The 22,636-nt window shown below is 36.4% G+C and overlaps 1 protein-coding gene across 1 annotated transcript; it reads left to right on the top strand.

Moving 5' to 3' along the window:
* The first annotated feature begins 3,893 nt into the window (after positions 1-3,893).
* On the top strand, positions 3,894-4,811 carry LOC128647855 (olfactory receptor 10A7-like). The gene has a single exon (XM_053700564.1). It carries the CDS (start codon positions 3,894-3,896, stop codon positions 4,809-4,811), a length of 918 nt encoding a protein of 305 aa, XP_053556539.1.
* The last annotated feature ends 17,825 nt before the right edge of the window (positions 4,812-22,636 follow it).

The following is a 22,636-nucleotide window of genomic DNA, read 5'->3' as shown; positions in this document are numbered from 1 at the left end:
TGGATGATACTTTGGAACTTAATAGAATATGCCAGCCCATACCATTAATTGGGTTATGTATAGAGGATATCAGGAACAAATTGGATAATATTAAGGTAAATAAAACTCCAGGCCCAGATGGAATACACCCAAGGGTGTTGAGGGAACTTAGCACTGTTATAGACAAACATCTACTCTTAATTTTTCAAGACTCATTATCCTCAGGCATGGTACCCAAGGATTGGCGTAAAGCTGATGTGGTGCCACTCTTCAAAAAGGGAAGTAGGGATGATCCAGGAAGCTATAGACCAGTTAGTCTGACATCAATAGTGGGGAAGATATTTGAAATGATTATAAGGGATAATATTGATGAGCATATTCATGTAAACAAGATTATGAGTTCTAATCAGCATGGTTTTATGAGAAATAGATCATGTCAAACTAATCTAATTAGATTTTATGAGGAAGTAAGTAAACATATAGATAAAGGGGAATCAGTTTATGTGATATACTTAGATTTTGCAAAGGCGTTTGATACAGTGCCACATGAGAGATTAATGCACAAAATTAAGGGACTGGGAATAGCTGAAAATGTTAGTTTGTGGATAAATAACTGGATTAAAGATAGGGAGCAACGAGTAGTAGTAAATGGATCATACTCAGATTGGACAAAGGTAATCAGTGGAGTACCCCAGGGATCAGTGCTGGGCCCTATTCTTTTTAATATTTTTATAAATGACTTGGAGCTAGGATTAAATAGCGACATCTCTATTTTTGCAGATAATACTAAGTTAAGTAAGGTCATTAGGTCAGAGCAGGATGAACTTTCGTTACAAAGGGACCTGCAAAAATTAGAAGTATAGGCAGGTAAATGGAAAATGAGATTTAATACGGGAAAATGCAAGGTTCTAAATTTTGGAAGTAAAAATAAGCAGGCAACGTATTATTTAAATGGGACAAGACTTAGCCAAACACAGGAGGAAAGGGATTTGGGAGTAGTAATAGATAACAAGCTAAAGATGGGTGCACAATGCAGGGCAGCAGCTTCAAAGGCTAATAAGATACTAGCATGTATTAAAAGAGACATTTACTCAAGGGAGGAAAGCATTATTCTGTCACTATATAAAGCCCTGGTAAGACCTCACCTTGAGTATGGAGTGCCGTTCTGGGGACCGATCGCAAAAAAAGATATTGTGGAACTAGAAAAAGTTCAGAGAAGGGCCACAAAGCTAATAAGGGGATTGGAGAATTTAACCTATGAGGAGAGGCTAGCAAAACTGGGTCTGTTTGCTTTAGAAAAAAGGCGCTTAAGAGGTGACATGATTACTTTATATAAATATATTCAAGGCCCATATACAGAGATGGCAGAAGTGCTGTTTATTCCAAGAAAATTGTTTGTGACCAGAGGTCACAATTTAAGGTTGGAGGAAAGGAGATTTAATCTCCTGCAATGGAAACCTTTTTTCACTGTAAGAGCAATAACATTTTGGAACTCATTACCAAAGGAGGTAGTGAATGCCAATACCCTAGATACATTTAAAAATTATTTGGATACATTTCTCTCTATAAACAAAATTCATGGATATGATTGCTAGTATTAAATGGGTCACCTTTTAGTGGGATTATTTAAGCTTAACTGGAGCTTTTTGTATATATTTTAGATTTGTATAGGTTGAACTCGATGGACTTTTGTCTTTTCTCAACCTCATCTACTATGTTACTATGTTACATTGCTCTAGCACACCCAATAACACAGATAACAAACTTTGTAGCTTTCCAGTTCGCATACACTGATCCTGAATATTAGGTCCGCTAAATCAAGCCTCAGGAATGGCTCCCATAAAATGTCTAGCTCAGATTGTGGCATTTTTCTCTGTTCAGCGACACATCCACTTTTCGCAAGATCACAAATAGGACATAACTGTGTCTTTCACATAGCTGTATCGCCGCACATAATTCTGTGCTAAACAGTGTGTCACAAGCAGTATTAACTATTAATAATCCCAATTTGTCTCGGATATCCAATATATGAATGTCTAACAGTCCATATACAGTATATACACTTTTGAGCCCATTCCAATCAAATACCTTGAAACATACAATATCCTTTTTAATCAATTTTAATATTTTACTTTTTTAAATATAAATTCTTGAAATTCCTATGTACTTCACTTAAAAATAGATATCTATCTAATCTGTATATGTTCATATAGATATATAGGTATAGGTATATACTTTACAAAAAAACAACATATATATATATATATATATACACACACATAAAATATATATTTAAAGGTACATGAAACCAAATTTTTTTCAGAGGATACAATTTTAAAAATGTTTGAAATTCACTTATACTATCAAATTTGCTTTGTTCTCATGTTATTCTTGTTGGAGCACTACATGATAGGAAATAGTGTTGCCATCTAGTGCTCTTGCTGATGTATAACGTTGCAAAACTGCTGCAATGTAGAACTGCACACATGCACGCTCCTGAACGTACCTTTCTGCTTTTCAACAAAGGATAACATGAAAACAAAGAAAATTTGATAAAAATAAGTCATTTGGAAAGTTGATTAAAATTGTATGCTCTATCTGAATTATGAAAGAAAAAAATTGGGTTTCAAGTCTTTTTAAAAATAAAAAGAATATTTTCTTCTAAGTAAAGAACATAGGAATTTGAAGGATTTCTAATGCACCTTTGACTTTAGTGCAGTAGGTCTAGTACAGTTTCTGGTTATCACGCAAGCAATACCAGCGCTAACCTGCGAGCTCTCATTTTTTACCTTATGCGCAGTTTGCACTCATAAGCTTTAAAAATATTTTTCTGAAATGCAGGGTTTAATGTCCCTTTATGTTCAGCTAATAATATACAGTATATCTGTGCCTTTCCTTATACTATAGAAGTTATTAGATTATAATGATAATAATTATAAATACTAACATACATAATCAATATATTTTTCATGTGATAAATATTTTTCTTTCCATTCATTAAATAAAAGAAATACATTTGTTAAACAAAAAAAATTGAAACTATTGTGTGAGAAATATTTTATACAGTATATGCCTATTACATAAAGTGGAAAGCTGTACATAATTTCCTAGAAAAAAAGAAACTTTTAAAAGAGGCAGCACCAAAAACCCCAGTGGTGACAACTTGACTATACCTCCTAGGCAGACAATGTATAAAATACAGTGCTTTAGCTCAAGAGAACATTTTTTTAAATGATATCAAGAAAAAAGCATTTAATGATCTTCTTAAAAAGAAGCATCTTCATCCAATAAATTTGCTCTCTGCTGATTGAAAAAAGAAAATTGAATCACCAAGTTTATAGGAAGAGATTTAACAGAATATTGCATTATTATTATTATTATTATTATTATTATTATTATGCTTTATAACAATATCAGAACATTCAATGCTTGACAAATAATTTAAAAAAGGGTTACTTAAAAGCTGCAATATCACAATTTTAATTTAATAACAAAATTTTATATGTATTTTCAAGGTAAGAGTCCTTGCTATTCTGCATAATTTTGTCGACATGTGTTCTGCAAGAATTACCGTAAGTGTAAATGTTCTGTAGACTATTTTTAATATAGTTACCTGAAAATTGCATATTGAGTTAGTTTTAATGATGTTGTTTGCACATAATCTATTTTTCTGTACAATTGTAGCAGCATAATACCTAAATAGTGTATAGATAGCTGGCTCGATTATTGTATAGGTTTAATAAAGTTATGTGCAGTTTGAAAGTCATTTGTGTTAATAAAATGACAATGACTAAATGATGCACTACTAATCACATTTATGTGAATATTATTTTTATGGACATAATGATTTTCTTTACATTTTAATATAATTGTATCAAATATTACAAAAAAACAAACATTTTTTGACAAAACAAATGGCAAAAACAAATGAAACACAAGTTAATAACTTTATTCTTTTGGGGTTGTCAGATCATCTACAGTCATCACTTTTTGTATTTTTTTTCTTTATTTATGTGTTTACATTGATGGGGAACATTCTAATTATTTTTACTGTGACATGGGCACCTCAGCTACATTCCCCCATGTATTTTTTTTTGAGAAACTTGTCCCTCACAGAAATCTTCTATATCTCTGTGACAGTACCACGTATGCTCAGAGACTTTTTACATCAAGATAAACATATTTCTTTCTTTGGGTGTGCTGGGCAACTTTATTTCTTTTGTTTTCTTGGTACCACAGAATGCTTCCTTCTTGCTTTCATGGCATATGACCGATATGCGGCCATTTGCCATCCTCTCCACTATGTGACAAAAATGAGTAAAACAAAGTGCCTAATGTTTTCATTGGGATCATGGATGGCTGGAATGATTTTATCTTTGGGTCAAATTTCCTTTGTTTTCAGTTTACCATTTTGTAAATCCAATATTATTGACCACTTTTTCTGTGATATTCTTCCAGTAGTAAAACTGGCCTGTTCTGACACATTTGCTAATGAACTCGCTATTCTGATATATAGCTCATTTGTCATTCCTTTCCCTTTTCTTCTCATTGTGGTTTCCTATGTCCGTATTCTTATTTCTGTAATGAGAATACGTTCTGCAGCTGGGCGCACAAAAACATTCTCCACCTGCGGCTCTCATCTTACATCTGTCAGCTTGTTCTATGGAACAGCCACTATAACATATCTAAGGACAAAATCTAATGACACACCTAGATGGTCAAAAGTGTTTTCACTTCTTTACATTGTGTTCATACCAATGCTCAATCCCTTGATATATAGCTTAAGGAATAAGGAGATGAAAAAAGCCATGAAGATGCTTTTACACAAATAAAGCATTCAATCATTCAAATGTAATTAGGTTTGTATTGCTCTGAAATTTAATGCTGCATATTTTTCACATGAATGACATTAACTTTCAGACAAGTAAAAAACCAATGAACAAATATTTTTCAGACTTTGTTTTCATCATTCAGCTAAAGAATACAACAATGATATCTATATTATATTGGTTAAACAGGTACTTATAATAATACAAATTATCGAAGGTAAAACATTTTTGACGGTTAATTCTGTTGAAGCTGATGCAGCTTTGGAGTGCCTTGAGCTGAGTTAAATTGAGAAAGATTAAGGAGTATTTAATTATACATTTAAGGGTTGATACATCATGATTATTCAATATAATTTAATCAAATAAAAAATATGATTTCTTAGATGACAGAAGATGTGTAACTAAAATGATATGTGATTTTTTCCCAATGTTTTAGGCTAGATTACAAGTGGAGCGTTATTTAACGTTCCCGCTCGAGCCTTAAGTGTGCTAGAAGTAAGCTTTTTGTGTTTCTCTCTCTCATGTTACTCCTTAAAAGACCAGAGTATGCCTCCTTATGTTGTTTGTATATATATAATTATATATAGATATGTACAGATATATATATATATATATATATAGGAATATCTATTTTAAAACATATTCTACTATGTGCAAAACATTGGAACGTGTAATATTTACAGTAAATACACACTATAACACTTTATTAAATAGGATTATTGCATACATATGCTTTTCATCTACTTAACTACAAAGGGTTCCAATGCACATTTATATATATATATATATATATATATATATATATATATATATATATATATATATATATACTGTATATATACAAATATATATAAAACACAGGAATGGACCGCACTCACAGACTGGACTGGGTACACATTCTAAGCCACAGCAAACTCCACAGCCCTGAACACTGACAGACAGCTGCAAAGTTCCCAGCAGCCCAGGCAGTTAACCCCAGAGCACCCTGGGTGACAGGCCCGCAGGGAAGCATTACAAACATTATCAATACAACACACAGAAAACCTGGCACTCGCCAGCAGATTCACAGTAATGTTTAAAAGCAAAACTGGAGGAAGTCAGTTAGATTTGGTGCCAAAGGATCAAGCCCAGGACCACAACAAGGTCTCCCCCTTCCTGGGACCCTAAACCAGCACCCACACAATGCATACTTCCAAACAAACCAACTGGGAACCTCCCAGGGTGACACAGGCTTTTGTAACTTCCCCTATGTAAATACAAAACACAGGAATGGACCACACTCACAGACTGGACTGGGTACACATCCTAAGCCACAGCAAACTCCACAGCCCTGAACACTGGCAGACAGCTGCAAAGTTCCCAGCAACCCAGGCAGTTAACCCCAGAGCAGCCTGGGTGACCGGCCCGCAGGGAAGCATTACAAACATTATCAACACAACACAAAGAAGACCTGGAAGTTCCCAGTTGGTTTGTTTGGAAGTATGCATTGTGTGGGTGCTGGCTTAGGGTCCCAGGAAGGGGGAGACCTAGTCGTGGTCCTGGGCTTGATCCTTTGGTGCCAAATGTAACTGACTTCCCCCAGTTTTGCTTTTAAACATTACTGTGAATCTGCTGGTGAGTGCCAGATTTTCTGTGTGTTGTATTGATAACACTATCGCGTATTCATATTTCCCATAGAAGTCAATGGAGAAAGAAACACCTGTTTTGGATCGTCTCTATTTGAGTGGGCTGCAGTTTTGCTTGGAGCTCTCCTGCTGGAGGGATCAGTGTTCTCCAGTACATGTCACATGCAATGCCAGCAGTGCCCAATCAAGTGTGAGTTGCCCCTTGTCTTTTCTTTTTGTATTTATGATTTTGGACATACTCACCTCCTTTCTTTTCTGCATTAAAAAAATATGTGTCTTTGAAATCATTCAGTTTAAGAAAGTCATCATCTAAAAGGAGCAGGCAAGTTCATAGAGCCAGGCATCTGTGAAAAAAATCACAAAAAGAGGGCGCCTCTTAGTGTGGTACTGTGGTTGTAACAAATATCAGGTGTGTCTTGTGTTGTAATAATACTCACAAGGAGAGGACCACCAATTGTGGCGCAGTCTGGGAACTCTTAGTGTCCCAGTAAACTGATCCTTGGTAGGGATGTAGAAACTCAGGTATTCAGGTACCAGGAAGAGCAAAAACAAGCTCAGGCTTCCAAAAGGTGCAGTATATTTTTTTATTAAAAACAGAATAAAAAACTAAGGGTGTGTACATTCACCCAAAGTTTTTAAAAACAATGCAAACAACAGATTGCAACGCGTTTCTCAGCTGTGCTAGCTGTTTCATCAGGCATCAGTTCATAGAGCAAAGGTTATCAAATAGGTCCTTTTGGGTAGATTTTTTTTTCTTCTCAACTCCCCACACATGAGATGAACTGATCTTTCAGATGCCTAAGGTCTTGTAATTGGTATTTTGAAGTGAATACCCAAAACACCCAATAAAGATAGTGTAAAAAAACACAACTCTAAGTATAATATTGTTTAATTAGCAGTGTAAATTATACACAGTCAAACCAGAAAGGAATGAAATTTAATAACATTTAATAAAATAAAATGCAACCTTAACACATTTTCAAAATATACACTCAGATATTTTACAGCTGTAAACATTTAAAAAAAAATAATGTTTTGCAAGCATGTTTCTTAAGTGTTGCTACTGTAATTATTGTTTTGAACAATTTTTAAAGATTTAAAAAAAATCCTCCAGTGTGTCCCATTCCCAGGAATAGGCTAATTATGTAACAAATTGTCACAGTATATATACTTACAAACCATGGTGAAGAGGTCTAGGGCCTACCTCCTGGATACAATTGATGTGGTCCAAAATATGTAGGACTTACCCTGGGAGCAGGATATAAGTGTTATTAGAAAGGGATGCAACATGTGCAATATACCTAATGGACTGAATCAGAAATACCTGCAAGCCTAGACTATAAACACAAGTTGTATTTATCTTGGGTTAATAATGCAGAATACTCAGAAGATGAGGAGGTACAGGATGGCAAAAGGCCTGCATATGATGTAAAGCTTCCAATGTTTGCAAACAGAGTTGGCTACCCTTGGCGACCCCCTGTAAAGTTACAACATCTGCTAAGCATATGATTACACACACAAAAATCCACTGATAAGATAAAGTTGTCAAATTAAGATGCCTCTGCTAAATTTAGAGTTTCGCAAAAAGCCACTTTGTCCTTTGTATCTGATACATAGAACCAAGTTGACTCATTACTGTTTCTTACAGAGATTTTTAAAATGAAGAAGCAATACTGCACAATTACTGCTTTCGTTTCTTTGTTTTTAAAAACAAAAAATAAAACAAGAAAGCCTTTTATTTACCTTTTGTGGTTATTTGACTTATTAGTTTTATTTATAATTATTGACTGCATTCACATTTGGTCTCTAGCAACCTAATTGGTTAATCAATTCTGCTCCATCATATCCACTTGCAGCAGTCTGTCCTACTGTTACTCATAGCCCTTGTCTTTCTCACCGGCAGTACTCCTCCACTCTTCTTTGTGTACCCTCTTCTTTTACAACCTAGGGCTTTCTCATTCTCCTAATAACACCAATTGCTCAAATATAGTTGGGTTTGTCTTGCCTTTGAATGAGTTATCCATATAACCAGGTTTTTTTTGGGTTTTTTTTGTATTACCCAAAGAAGATCACTGTTAACAATTATCACATTTAACAAGTAGAGCACAAGAATATCAGTGCATTAACATAACACTCAATAGCACCTCTATTTTCATTCTCATATTACAAGTCCAACGTTATTTTTTAAATGATTGTACGCTTACATCTGCATGTCGAATAGCATGGGTACACTAAATTACCCAAAAATAGATTTATTTTGGGGCACCCAGTAGAATTTATGTTGGATTTCACTCAAGTGCATAGCTGATGTAGCACAAATAATCCACTCAAGTAGTGAAGTTCTTTATGTAGTTTTGTGCTATACTTATTTATAGAACTTAAGTATAAAAGACTAAACACACATACGTGTGTATATATATATATATATATATATATATATATATATATATATATATATATATAATATGTATTCATTTTCGGACGAATGCACATTTGGCATGAAAATGGGATTTTCATTCTGTTTTAACTAAACAAATATCCAAAAGAAAGTACTAATGAAAATAAAAGAAAATTAATAAAAAAATACTGACAAAAATCATCACTATTCATTTGTTTACTATAATTTTTTAAGGGTTTAATACATACCTTAATGTGCTCTCAATGCTCAGGAGAGCACATTAAGGTAAGTATTGTAGCTACAACTGAACTCTTTACCTGTAGCTTTGAAAAATTTACATTCATTTCAACAAAAACAAATGTAAATGTTTAACGAAAATTCAGTATTCATTTTGTTTTAAACAAAACGAATACTGAATAGTGCAGCCACCAAATTATATATATATATATATATATGTATATATATATATATATATATATATATATATATACATACACACGCACACACATACACCTTTGACCCCTTCCCAGTATTCCCCCTTGTCATATACCACATCCCTTTAATTCTGCCACAAAACCTTACTTTCATTAATAAATCTTTATTTCAAGTATTAAAGGGGCATAAAACACTTTATAATATAGAATGTTAAATTATACACTATGGGCTAGATTAAAAGTGGCGTTCTAACAGTTGTGCTTGAGCAATATCAGGTTTTTGCACACATAAGAAATAGTGAGTGCATTACAATTTGAAAATAAACATGATCAAGAGAGCAGAATTGCATTTTACTGTCAGGTTAGCTGGACTGAAACCCTTGCGTAAAGGGTAGTGCATTAAAAAAGTTGCACTAAACACAACATAAAAATATTTTAGATTACAGTTACACTCATATAACCACTATTTGATAAAAAATTATTCAAATAAATATTAACAAAAAAAGCTATCAGGGTTCAAAGATACATGGGCCTCGATCCGATATACAGCATCGACCGCAGAAGCCGGCGACGGCAAAATTTGCGCGGGTTTGGTATCCTATATACGGCGTAACCTAGAAGTTACGCTCGTATATTTCTGCCTTCGTCCGTAGTTTTTTGGGCCATAGGCAGTTATACCAAACCCGCGCAGTTTGGTATCCAATATACAGCGTAAGGACTTACGTGGCGAAAATGGAGAAATCTTACTCCATTTTCACCTCGCCACAAAATGCAGCCGTAGTAAGCCTTACGCTGTCTATTGGAGCCCTGTAACTCCCTAAACTACCTGCCAAATAAACCTAACACCTAATGCATGCGCAATGTCTATCTACCTGTCAACCGCGATCCCCCGCCGCAATCCCTAATAAAGTATTTAACCCCTAAACCGCCGCTCCCGGACCCCGCCGCCACCTACATTAAAAGTATAACCCCCTAATGTGATCCCCCTACACCGTCGCCAGCTACATTACATACCCCCTAATGTGAGCTCCTACCCCGCCACCAGCTATATTAAACTACCCCTAATGTGAGCCCCTTACACCGCCGCCAGCTACATTAAACTACCCCCTAATGTGAGCCCCTTACACCGCCGCAAGCTACATTAAGCTACCCCCTAATGTGAGCCCCTTACACCACCGCCATCTATATTACCTACCCCCTAATGTGAGCTCCTACCCCGCCGCCAGCTATATTAAATGTATTAACCACTAATCTAATCCCCCTACACTGCCGCCAGCTATATTAAATTAATTAACCCCTAATCTAATCCCCCTACACCGCCGCCAGCTATATTAAATTAATTAACCCCTAATCTAATCCCTTAAAAGGGCCTTTTGCGTGACATTGCCCCAAAGTAACCAGCTCTATTGCCAGCCCTTAAAAGGGCCTTTTGCGGGGCATTGCCCCAAAGTAACCAGCTCTTTTACCAGCCCTTAAAAGGACTTTTTGCGGGGTATTGTCACAAATAAATCAGCTCTTTTGCATCTAATCTAAATCCCCCTACACCGCCACCACCTATAATAAATGTATTACCACCTAATCTAATCCCCCTACACCGCCGCCACCTATATTAAATAAATTAACCCCTAATCTAATCCCCCTACACCGCCGCCAGCTATATTAACTATATTAAACCTAATTATATTAGGGTTAATATAGTTAATATAGTTATTATATTATATATATTAACTATATTAACCCTAATTATATTAGGGTTAATATAGTTAATATCGTTATTATATTATAGATATATTAAGTATAATAACCCTATCTAACTCTAACATCCCTAACTAAATTCTTATTAAAATAAATCTTATTAATATTATTAATTAAAATATTCCTATTTAAATCTAAATTCTTACCTATAAAATAAACCCTAAGATAGCTACAATGTAATTAATAATTACATTGTAGCTATTTTAGGGTTTATATTTATTTTACAGGTAACTTGGTATTTATTTTAACAAGGTACAATAGCTATTAAATAGTTAATAACTATTTTAATAGCTACCTATTTAAAATAATTACCAATTTACCTGTAAAATAAATCCTAACCTAAGTTACAAATACACCTACACTATCAATAAATTAAATAAACTACAAATATCTAAACTAAACTACAATTAAATACACTAAACTAAATTACAAAAACAAACACTAAATTACAAAAAATAAAAAAAGATTACAAGAATTTTAAGCTAATTACACCTATTCTAAGCCCCCTAATAAAATAACAAAGCCCCCCAAAATAAAAAAAATTCCCTACCCTAATCTAAATTAAAAAAGTTAACAGCTCTATTACCAGCCCTTAAAAGGGCCTTTTGTGGGGCATGCCCCAAAGAAATCAGCTCTTTTGCCTGTAAAAAAAACAACGCCCCCCCATTACAACCCACCACCCACATACCCCTATTCTAACCCACCCAATCCCCCTTAAAAAAACCTAAGTCTAACCCCCAAGTGCTCCTTACCTGTCCTGAAGACCGGCGGAGAAGGTCCTGTTCCAGGCGGAGATGTCTTCTTCCAGGCGGCGACCTCTTCTTCTTCCAGGATCCAGCCGGAGCGGAGGAGTTGAAGACTGATGACTGCGGAGCTGAAGACCGTCCATCTGGAACTGAAGACCGGCAATGCTGGAACTGAAGATCGGCGACGCTGGAACCGAAGACCTCTGGAACTGAAGACCGGAGCCGGAACGTGGAGGATCCTCTTCATACGATTGCCGCCGTACACTGAATAGGAATTCAAGGTACGCGATTAAAAATGGCGTCCCTTGAATTCCTATTGGCTGATTTGAGCCTTCAAATTCAAATCAGCCAATCAGATGCGAGCTACTTTAATTCTATTGGCTGATTTGAATAGCCAATAGAATAAGAGCTACTGTAATTCTATTGGCTGATTAGAATAGATAATAGAATTACAGTTGCTCTTATTCTATTGGATATTCAAATCAGCCAATAGAATTAAAGTAGCTCGCATCCGATTGGCTGATTTGAATTTGAAGGTTCAAATCAGCCAATAGGAATTCAAGGAACACCATTTTTAATCGCGTACCTTGAATTCCTATTCAGTGTACGGCGGCAATTGTATGAAGAGGATCCTCCAAGTTCCGGCTCCGGTCTTCAGTTCCAGAGGTCTTCGGTTCCAGCGTCGCCGACCTTCAGTTACAGCATCGCCGGTCTTCAGTTCCAGATGGACGGGCTTCAGCTCCGCGGTCATCGGTCTTCAACTCCTCCGCTCCGCGCCGGCTGGATCCTGGAAGAAGAAGAGGTCACCGCCTGGAACAGGACCTTCTCCACCGGTCTTCAGGACAGGTAAGGAGCACTTGGGGGTTAGACAGGTTTTTTTAAGGGGGGATTGGGTGGGTTAGAATAGGGGTATGTGGGTGGTGGGTTGTAATGGGGGGGTGTTGTTTTTTTTTACAGGCAACAGAGCTGAATTCTTTGGGGCATGCCCCACAAAAGGCCCTTTTAAGGGCTGGTAATAGAGCTGTTAACTTTTGTAATTTAGATTAGGGTAGGGAATTTTTTTTTTATTTTGGAGGGGCTTAGAATAGGTGTAATTAGCTTAAAATTCTTGTAATCTTTTTTTATTTTTTGTTATTTAGTGTTTGTTTGTTTTTGTAATTTAGTTTAGTGTATTTAATTGTAGTTTAGCTTAGATATTTGTAGTTTATTTAATTTATTGATAGTGTAGGTGTATTTGTAACTTAGGTTAGGATTTATTTTACAGGTAAATTGGTAATTATTTTAACCAGGTAGCTATTAAATAGTTATTAACTGTTTAATAGCTATTGTACATAGTTAAAATAAATACCAAGTTACCTGTAAAATAAATATAAACCCTAAAATAGCTACAATGTAATTATTATATTACATTGTAGCTATCTTAGGGTTTATTTTATAGGCATTTAGATTTAAATAGGAATATTTTAATTAATAATATGTTAGGGATGTTAGAGTTAGATAGGGTTATTATACTTAATATATCTATAATATAATAACGATATTAACTATATTAGCCCTAATATAATTAGGGTTAATATAGTTAAGATATATAATATAATAACTATATTAACTATATTAACCCTAATATAATTAGGGTTAATATAGTTAATATAGCTGGTTGCGGTGTAGGGGGATTAGATTAGGGGTTAATCTATTTAATATAGGTGGCTGCGGTGTAGGGGGATTAGATTAGGGGTTAATCTATTTAATATAGGTGGCGGCAATGTAGGGGGATTAGATTAGGGGGTAATACATTTATTATAGGTGGCGGCGGTGTGGGGGATTTAGATTAGCTGCAAAAGAGCTGATTTCTTTATGACAATGCCCCGCAAAAAGCCCTTTTAAGGGCTGGTTAAAGAGCTGATTTCTTTGGGGCATGCCCCGCAAAAAGTCCTTTTAAGGGCTGGCAATAGAGCTGTTACTTTGAGGCAATGTCACGCAAAAGGCCCTTTTAAGGGCTGGTAATAGAGGTGATTACTTTAGGGGGATTAGATTAGGGGTTAATTAATTTAATATAGCAGGCAGCGGTGTAGGGGGATTAAATTAGGGGTTAATTAATTTAATATAGCTGGCGGCGGTGTAGGGGGATTAAATTAGGGGTAAATAATTTAATATAGCTGGCGGCAGTGTAGGGGGATTAAATTAGGGGTTAATTAATTTAATATAGCTGGCGGCGGTGTAGGGGGATTAAATTAGGGGTTAATAATTTTAATATAGCTGGCGGCGGGGTAGGAGCTCACATTAGGGTGTAGGTAATATAGATGGTGGCGGTGTAAGTGGCTCACATTAGGGGGTAGGTAATATAGATGGCGGCAGTGTAAGGGGCTCACATTAGGGGGTAGGTAATATAGCTGGCGGCGGTGTAAGGGGCTCACATTAGGGGGTAGGTAATATAGATGGCGGCGGTGTAGGAGCTCACATTAGGGGGTAATATAGATAAAATAGGTAGCGGCGGTGTAGGGGGCTCACATTAGGGGGTAATATAGATAATGTAGGTGGCGGCAGGGTCCGGGAGCGGCGGTTTAGGGGTTAATAACTTTATTAGGTGTGGTGGGGTCCAGGAGCGGTGGTTTAGGTGTTAATACATTTATTATTATTAGGAGAGTGAGGGGGATAGCGGATAGAGGGGTATACGTGTCGGGCGATGTTTAGGAGGCATGTTAGACAGTAAGGGTGATTTAATAACTTAGTCAGGTTTTTTATGCGGCGGCAGTTTCTAAAGTGCCGTAAGTCACTGGCGACTCCAGAAATTTGTACTTACGCAGATTTCTGGACATCGCTGGTTTGTGAGACTTACAGCACTTTAGCCTTTGACGGCGCCGTATTTGGGATAGCTCGAGTTGCAAGCTGAAACTACGGGCAGCACAGGTTTCCACGCTTGCGCCGAAACCTGCGCCATATATCGGATCGCGCCCATGGTATCCCTAAAGGATATTTACATACTATTTGGTTATACTAGTACTGCAATTCTGTGATTGGAAGATGGATGATAAAGTGCTCATATAAGCCGGACTTCAGCAACGTATATTGGCTTGTTGAATGTGTATTGGATAAAGAAAAGAGTTTGAATACTAGAGCTATAACTCGAAACATAGAATCATGGCGTCTGAAAGTTTTGTGTTCCAATCCTTTGAGGACACATATGAAGAATGTGAGGATTTTGATGATGAAAAATTGGAACAGGAAGAGTATGGGAATTTTGACTTTTTTTAAAAAAAATGGATAAACTACTTAAACAGGACAGTAGATTGGAGATAGATGTAAAAACATTTAATATCCACAAAATGTTTCTACGTATACCAAGGGGCTTATGAATCAAGGAATTTCCTTCCATTCGAAGTTACTGACATAGATTTCATTAATAATAGGAACGAATTACTCACTAAATGTTCCATATCATTAATGGATATTTTGATAGAGTATAAAAAACAACAGAGGACAGAATTGGTTACGAAAATTAAAAAAGTACAGGACTATATACGTCCTTTGTCGATAAAATCAGAATTTAAAGAGTATGATGATAAAATTAGAAAAGTGATGGCAGAATTTAAAGACAATCTGTGGTACTTTAAGAAAATCAGAATAACTAGGGACAAGGAAGGCAGAAAGAGATTCAGGGGTACCTCTAGCAGACAGGAAAATAAGAAAGTAAGGTTACGTGAGACAGATACAGAGTATGACTATGAGTCATCAGATTTTGAGATGTAACTGAGGAATCTGTTAAAGTGGGTAGCAATGCCACTTTTGTGTTACAAACCCCTGAATTTAGTGAGGATGCAGTTGCAACAACTTCCGGGGTTCCAAAAAACCAGAGAGGCATAATTCAATCAAAGGCGAAAGTAAAAGAAAGAAGATACGCAGGGGGGAAAAGTGTAAACACAAACAAGATAGACAGTACAGACCAACAGGGGAGACAACAACATTGTTACCCCAGGAGACAGAGAAAGAATCAGGGTCACAAATATGTCTAGAATCCAAAAATGTAATCAATTTATCCTCAGTACCTCTGAATGACACACACATTAAGGTTCTATCATTATGACTCAATTTTTCACCTGTATCACACTTTAGGTACAAGGGTACCAAAATGCCTAAATTCTGACTGGGACGTAAAATTATATGTGGAGTAAACAAAATGATATGTACAGGATAGAGGATTTATTTAACTCCTTATATGTTTGAGTATTACTGTACAAATTTGGAAAGGTATATATTTTTGTTTATTGGCATATATATATATTCATAAGAAGAAGTTAAAATATTTAACATATATTTTACCTACACAGCACTGCAGTATCAAACAAGGCTTTGAGACAGAAGAAGAGGTTAAAATCCTGTACACTATTAGAAAGAGGATTGCTGCAAGATTGTCCTTTGGGTTCATATATATGTTATGCGATGAAAGATCAGCGGGTTTAAGATGGATCTAATCGCTACGTGTGTATAAGTAGAAATATGAGAAAATTTATTTGTATATGTGTTTTCTTTCTGTGTCTTCTTTCTATACATTATTTGTTCCATTCTCTGAAATGTATCAGCAAGAATAGAATTAAGCAATATGTAACATTGTTTCGAATTTAGGAATCTATTACTATTCTTACCAATTTGTATATATGATAATATGTTAGATAATTATGTATAAGGCCGTAGAGTTATAAGGCAATGCTTTTTGTCCAACACTGGTCAGGTGTTCAAATAGGTTTGCATTATACATGTAATGGACATAGGTGTGTCTATACCCTTTAAATAGGGGTGTGTAGCTTTACAACATATAGGTCATTGAAAAGTGAGAGCATACAAAAAGCGTTTGACCTTCTGTTTAACTTGACTGTATTTTATTGAGCACAAAATAAAGCCTAGTTTTATTGGCAACTATTTGGCGTCATGTCTATACCTAGACCGGCTTCTGAGTGAGAGGATTTGGATTATTTTGTTGCTTCTTTGGGAGTTTGGTGGAGACTCCTGTGTTTCCTGGGCACCAGATCCAAGTGAGTGCTGTGTGTTTCTGTGAGGATCGCTGAGGCTGCAACACCAGCTCAGCGAGAACAGTCATTGAGTGGACCTGCATACAAATGAAATGAAATTGGAGTGCTTACCATGGCTTCTTTCAAATATATATAGGTTTTGACAAGGTGCTTGTGTATATATATATATATATATATATATATATATATATATATATATATATATATATATATATATATATATATACAGTATATATATATATATATATATATATATATATACAGTATATATATATATATATATATATATATATATATATATATATATATATGACCTGACGAAGCCCCATGAAGCGCACACAGTGAGGGGGTGAAACATATATGTTGGCGTGCTATCTGTTGCCCTGGGAGGTTCTACCCACTTGGTAACTTTACAGTGACTGCCTATGCATGAATATGATTCACATTAACTGTTTGGATACAATTTGGATACACCGTTAATCCTTTGACATGTGTTACTTGACCCGGCTTGATTTGGATTATTTTGTTGCTTCTTTGGGAGTTCGGTGGAGACTCCTGTGTTTCCTGGGCACCAGATCCAAGTGAGTGCTGTGTGTTTCTGTGAGGATCGCTGAGGCTGTAACACCAGCTCAGCGAGAACAGTCAGTGAGTGGACCTGCATACAAATGAAATGAAATTGGAGTGCTTACCGTGGCTTCTTTCAAATATATATAGGTTTTGACAAGGTGCTTGTGTATATATATATATATATATATATATATATATATATATATATATATATACAGTATATATATATATATATATATATATATATATATATATGACCTGACGAAGCCCCATGAAGCGCACACAGTGAGGGGGTGAAACATATATGTTGGCGTGCTATCTGTTGCCCTGGGAGGTTCTACCCACTTGGTAACTTTACAGTGACTGCCTATGCATGAATATGATTCACATTAACTGTTTGGATACAATTTGGATACACCGTTAATCCTTTGACATGTGTTACTTGACCCGGCTTGATTACTTGTAACAGCCTTTGCCTGGAGTGACATCACACTGAGAGGTGTGTCAGGACATACTGAAGCTGAACTGCGAGTGCGGAGCAGCAGGGAGAGTCTGAGGTCTCACGATTGCTTGCATCCCTTGATGCCATTGATCATTCCTTAAACTCTTACAGTAATGTGACTGGGGATGTGTGGTGTCATATGTGGAAAAGGAAGTAAGGGAAGAGTTCCCTCTCCTTTCTGTCCTGCCATGTCAGTTGGGACCTTGAGTGCAGTGTTTACCACGGTCTAATTCTAAATGCCGGTTTGCATATAATGCTGCAAAGGAAACCATGTTTTATGCGGAATAACAAATGAATGATTTAAAGTGTACACTTATATTTTCTTTTTCCTGGCCAGGTCATATGATTATTTGATAATGATTAATTGTTTCTAAAAGAGTACTGAATTCCCTAACTGTGGAGGTAAAAAAGCTCATATACCTCCTCTCTTTCTCTTTCTGTTTTTGATATATATATAAAAAGCCCTAAAATGCATACTGGAAGACTGTCGGCCAGTATCCAAGATGGTGGTGACCAGTGGGGGAGGAGGTAAGAAATCTGTTTGGTAGGGATCAGGTAGGGTGTGGATGTCAGATGGGAGAATAATCTCTATATTAGAGTAAACATTTACCTTACAAGTTAACTAATTAACCCTTTCACTGCCTGGAATTATGGTGCACAGATGCAATCAGTGGCCTTCTAATTGTCAAAGAGCAATGACAAAGCCATGCATTTCTGCTTTTTCTGAACAAAGGGGACCACAGAGAAGCTTTTACAACCATTTGTCTTCTGACTGCAATAGTGTGTAAAAAGATTCAGTGAAAAAATAAAAGTTTTTGCAAAAAATTAACAATTGTTTTTTTTTTTAAAGATCAATACCTTGGGTTGTTTTATTTAAAAATATGTATAGTTTTCATAGGTAAATCAAATAAAATTTCTGTTTAAATGTAGTAATAGCGGGGGAAGAGCTAGCCAGCAAGCTGAGAGGAAGCATTTAGGCAGAGCTCCGTGTAAAAAGAGAGAAATAGCCGTTTATAAGCTGATTTTTGAAAATATCTCAATAGAAAATCAGCTCCTACCCACATCTAAGCTGGATTGGGAAGAAGCTCAGTGAAATAGAGATGTTTCTGAGCGAATGTATAGTGGACCGGATCACAGGACCAGGCTAAAACTAGGAAAGTCTGTGAACGCGGTCTACCCCGGGCCTCGAGGACTTATAGCAGTGGAACAAAACCAGCAGTAATCCTGTCCTTAACACCCGCTCAGTCAGAGAACACAAAGAGGACCCAGGGGCAAGTGACAGTAAACTACATTAACGCAGCAAAGGTAAACAGCGCACCAGAGGCCTTCACAACAAATGAAACAGGGGAAGCCTCAAGACATAAAAACTAGGAGTGGAACTTGAGGTGTTCAAATCAAGACCCTGGAAGCTTTACAGTACCTATAAAGATCACACCCGGACTCACTCGGTGTCACTGGAAAAGGGTAAGTGGCGGGAAAGTCACCATCTTGAAGGCCTGAACACTCTCATATATATCATTTGCACTTTTATTCACTAACTCACTAAATAATCATAGCTATCACTAAAGTAGGGTTATCCCTGAATCCGGAGAATTTTACACATGTGCTCATTCACCTACAGGTGATAATATAAAGAGAATTGCAACCTTGACATAAACTATCCACCTGACAAGACGATTTGTCCTCACATTTGACAAGGTAACTAGATATACAAACAATTGCTAAGCCGCAACAGACCATGGGAAGCTATTAATAACTAAATTAGGGACCTAGACTTTAAAAGTTCTCATTACGCCACAACTAATCCCAACTTTTGTCTCATTAACCTGGTACTGCACCTATATTGGGCGAGATCAGGACACACTTAGAGAGACTTTGGGTGGTGCTAGATGTCACGCAGACACCAGAACTTCGGGCCCTTGGACACCAAGTGGTGCATACAAATTTCACTGGGACTAACCTATCATTCAATGTCTGATTAAAATCTAGAAGGTCAACCTGGAGGACACTGATGACATCGGTAGCTAGGATGCTACATAAAAGATAAAAAAAATGATATTGCAACCCTGGCAAAAGGGGAGGGGGACGTGAGGTGCGCAAGAGAAAAACAAGGCGACATAATTACAGTCCAACCATATTTTGACTACATCCTTTTTGCACGTGACTTGAAAGAGGACATATACTAAGATGAAAAGAAGAAATCAAACAGTTAAGGACTGCTTGTTCAAGTCACAGCTAAAAAACAAACTCATAGACAAAATAAACTCCCCACCGAAACAAAATAATGGAGTGGAATCAACACAAGAATATAACTCTCCAGGAAGAGATATCCCAAACAATGAACTATTAACCCAAATAAAAACCTTCTTTCATGAGGAGTTAAAAACAGCGCTACATGATCTCAGGAAAGATATAAGAGAAATTGGGGGGAGAACGACAGAACTCGAAAATAAAATAGATGACATCACAGAAGAAATTCCCCAAATCCAACACACCTTGCTCGATCATTCTATCTATATCAAAAAGCTTGAGGAACAGGTGGAAGATTTAGAAAACCGATCACGATGATCAAATCCGCGCATTAGAAATCTCCCAGAAGACTACAAAAATCTTAAAGCCTATGTTACAGAGATATTCTACCAACTTATTCCGGACACAGTACTCAGTATGTTACTATTTGACAAAATCCACAGAGCCCTCACTAAACCCTCTCAATTCAAAACCAGGGACATAATAGTTAAGCTGCACTACTACCATGTTAAAGAGCTGATCCTACAAGCAGCTAGACAAGCATGAACGGTCACCTATGAGGGCCAAACTATCCAAATCTTCACAGACTTTTCTCCCATAACATTAAGAAGACGGTGAGAGATAAAGCCAATTGTTGCGACACTGATCAGAGAAAAGTTGAGATATCGGTGGAATTTCCCCTTTAAGCTGATCTTCATGCATCAAAACACATCATATTCCTGTTCCTCTGTAGAGGAGGGTCAGATGATATTAACCAAACTGGAGATACCAATCGAGGAGCTAGTACCGCAGGCACTTCAGCAGACAACGAGGAAGCTACCAATGAAGAGAACCCTCCAGTCCCCTGATTCCAAAACTTTTTGGACTCTTATAGAAAGAGATTGAAGGGTCTAGACTTTATCATTTTTTGATGAACAGGTTGTAAGTTACAATTTAAGTGGACACGGGTTCACAAACTGTTATGGAAATCTATTGTCATGCATAATGATGTTTTCCCTAATACCGCTCCCTTTCTAGGTCCTTGTTCCTGTGTCCCCCTACCCCCCCCCCACACACACAATTGAACCAATGTTTATTGTTCCAAATTGGTAATCTCAGTCCTAGGGGTCAACTTTCAGGGGTCAAAGAAATTATGTTTGTCTGGATTATGAAAGTTCAATGTCATGCATAATGATGTCTTCCCTCATACCCCCCCCCTCCTTTTTTTTTTTAATATTAATTTTTATTGAGGTTGTATGAAAACAGTACAACTTATATGAAATAACATATCATAAAACAAACATAATGATGCATTTCCATTTGACTACTGCCATATAGATGAACAAAATTCACATAATAGCCAATACAATGCAGAAGACTGGAACCTCTTTCACCATTTTTTTTTACACAATCTAAACAATTAGAGACTCATCCGGCAAATTATGTTAATCAGTCCTGCTGAGCTGAGTATAGTAGATAGAGTCAATACTGTGGTAGAATGTAAAAGTAAATGCTAGGGGGGTATTTAAGGTTGCGGCATAGGCAAGAGAAGCCGCATATTTAGTCCTCCATATCTAGGAGGTTCATTATATGGGGGGGGAGGTGGTAGTTTAAAATCTCAGAGTAAATGGGTGAATGGGGAACTATTTTATTCATTTATCTATCTCTTCTTTTCTTTTTTGTGTTAAAATTGAAGCAGTATAGATGTTAAATGTTAGACTGGAGTCTATGGTTGAATGGCCTATGTGAGTTACTATAATGGGTAAGAATGTTAATAGGAGTTGGAAACAGTCTGGAAATAAGGTGTGTAGCTGCCTTAGCCCATATAGAAAAAAAAAATATGAATAACTATTTTGTACAAGTATCTTCTTGTATATTTATAGCAATTATAAGCAGTTTTCCTATGTTACCCTGAGACAAGCTATATCAGGTATTACTATGTGTTAATAGCAGATTAGTTAGCTGAGGATATTTTGATCTTAGAGATGTATAAACTGGGAAACATCTATCAAATACTCAGGACCCTTCCACTCCTGAAAGCAAAGCTGACTATAATAACTAAAGCTGTAGTGAGTGTGAACTAGTGTGTATGTGACATGTCTTTCAAATCTTTATGTACCATTCTAGACTTAGACCTAGATTTAACACCCAAATTTAATCACCTCTTTAAACACAAGAATTTGCATGACACGCACCTCTTAGAGACAGCTTTTTCTTTCCCCCTCCCCCTTTCTCTTTTTTGCTAGAGAAGAGAAGATGTTTGAGGCTAAAAGTAAATAGATAACTAAAATAGTGTCAGCCCACTATACCAGATGCACACAAATGTGGTAGCTAGAAGTGATTCAGAGAGCTGGGGGAAAGTTACATCTTCCTTATAACGATCTTGAGCAAGGCTGAGTATTCTTATGTGTGTATGCTGCCATCTAGTGGACCAAGGAGGTTATGAATAGTATGTTGAAAAAAGAGAAACAGCTATTACTTTTTAAGTGAACGCTAGCTCTGTAAATTCAATCTGTGCTCTATTCTCTCTATGGTACAGCTATCTTGA

Source organism: Bombina bombina, chromosome 2 (assembly GCF_027579735.1).
Source record: "Bombina bombina isolate aBomBom1 chromosome 2, aBomBom1.pri, whole genome shotgun sequence".
Classification (NCBI taxonomy): domain Eukaryota; kingdom Metazoa; phylum Chordata; class Amphibia; order Anura; family Bombinatoridae; genus Bombina; species Bombina bombina.
Note: the sequence above shows the minus strand (reverse complement) of the source record. Positions and strands in the feature narration are given on the sequence as shown.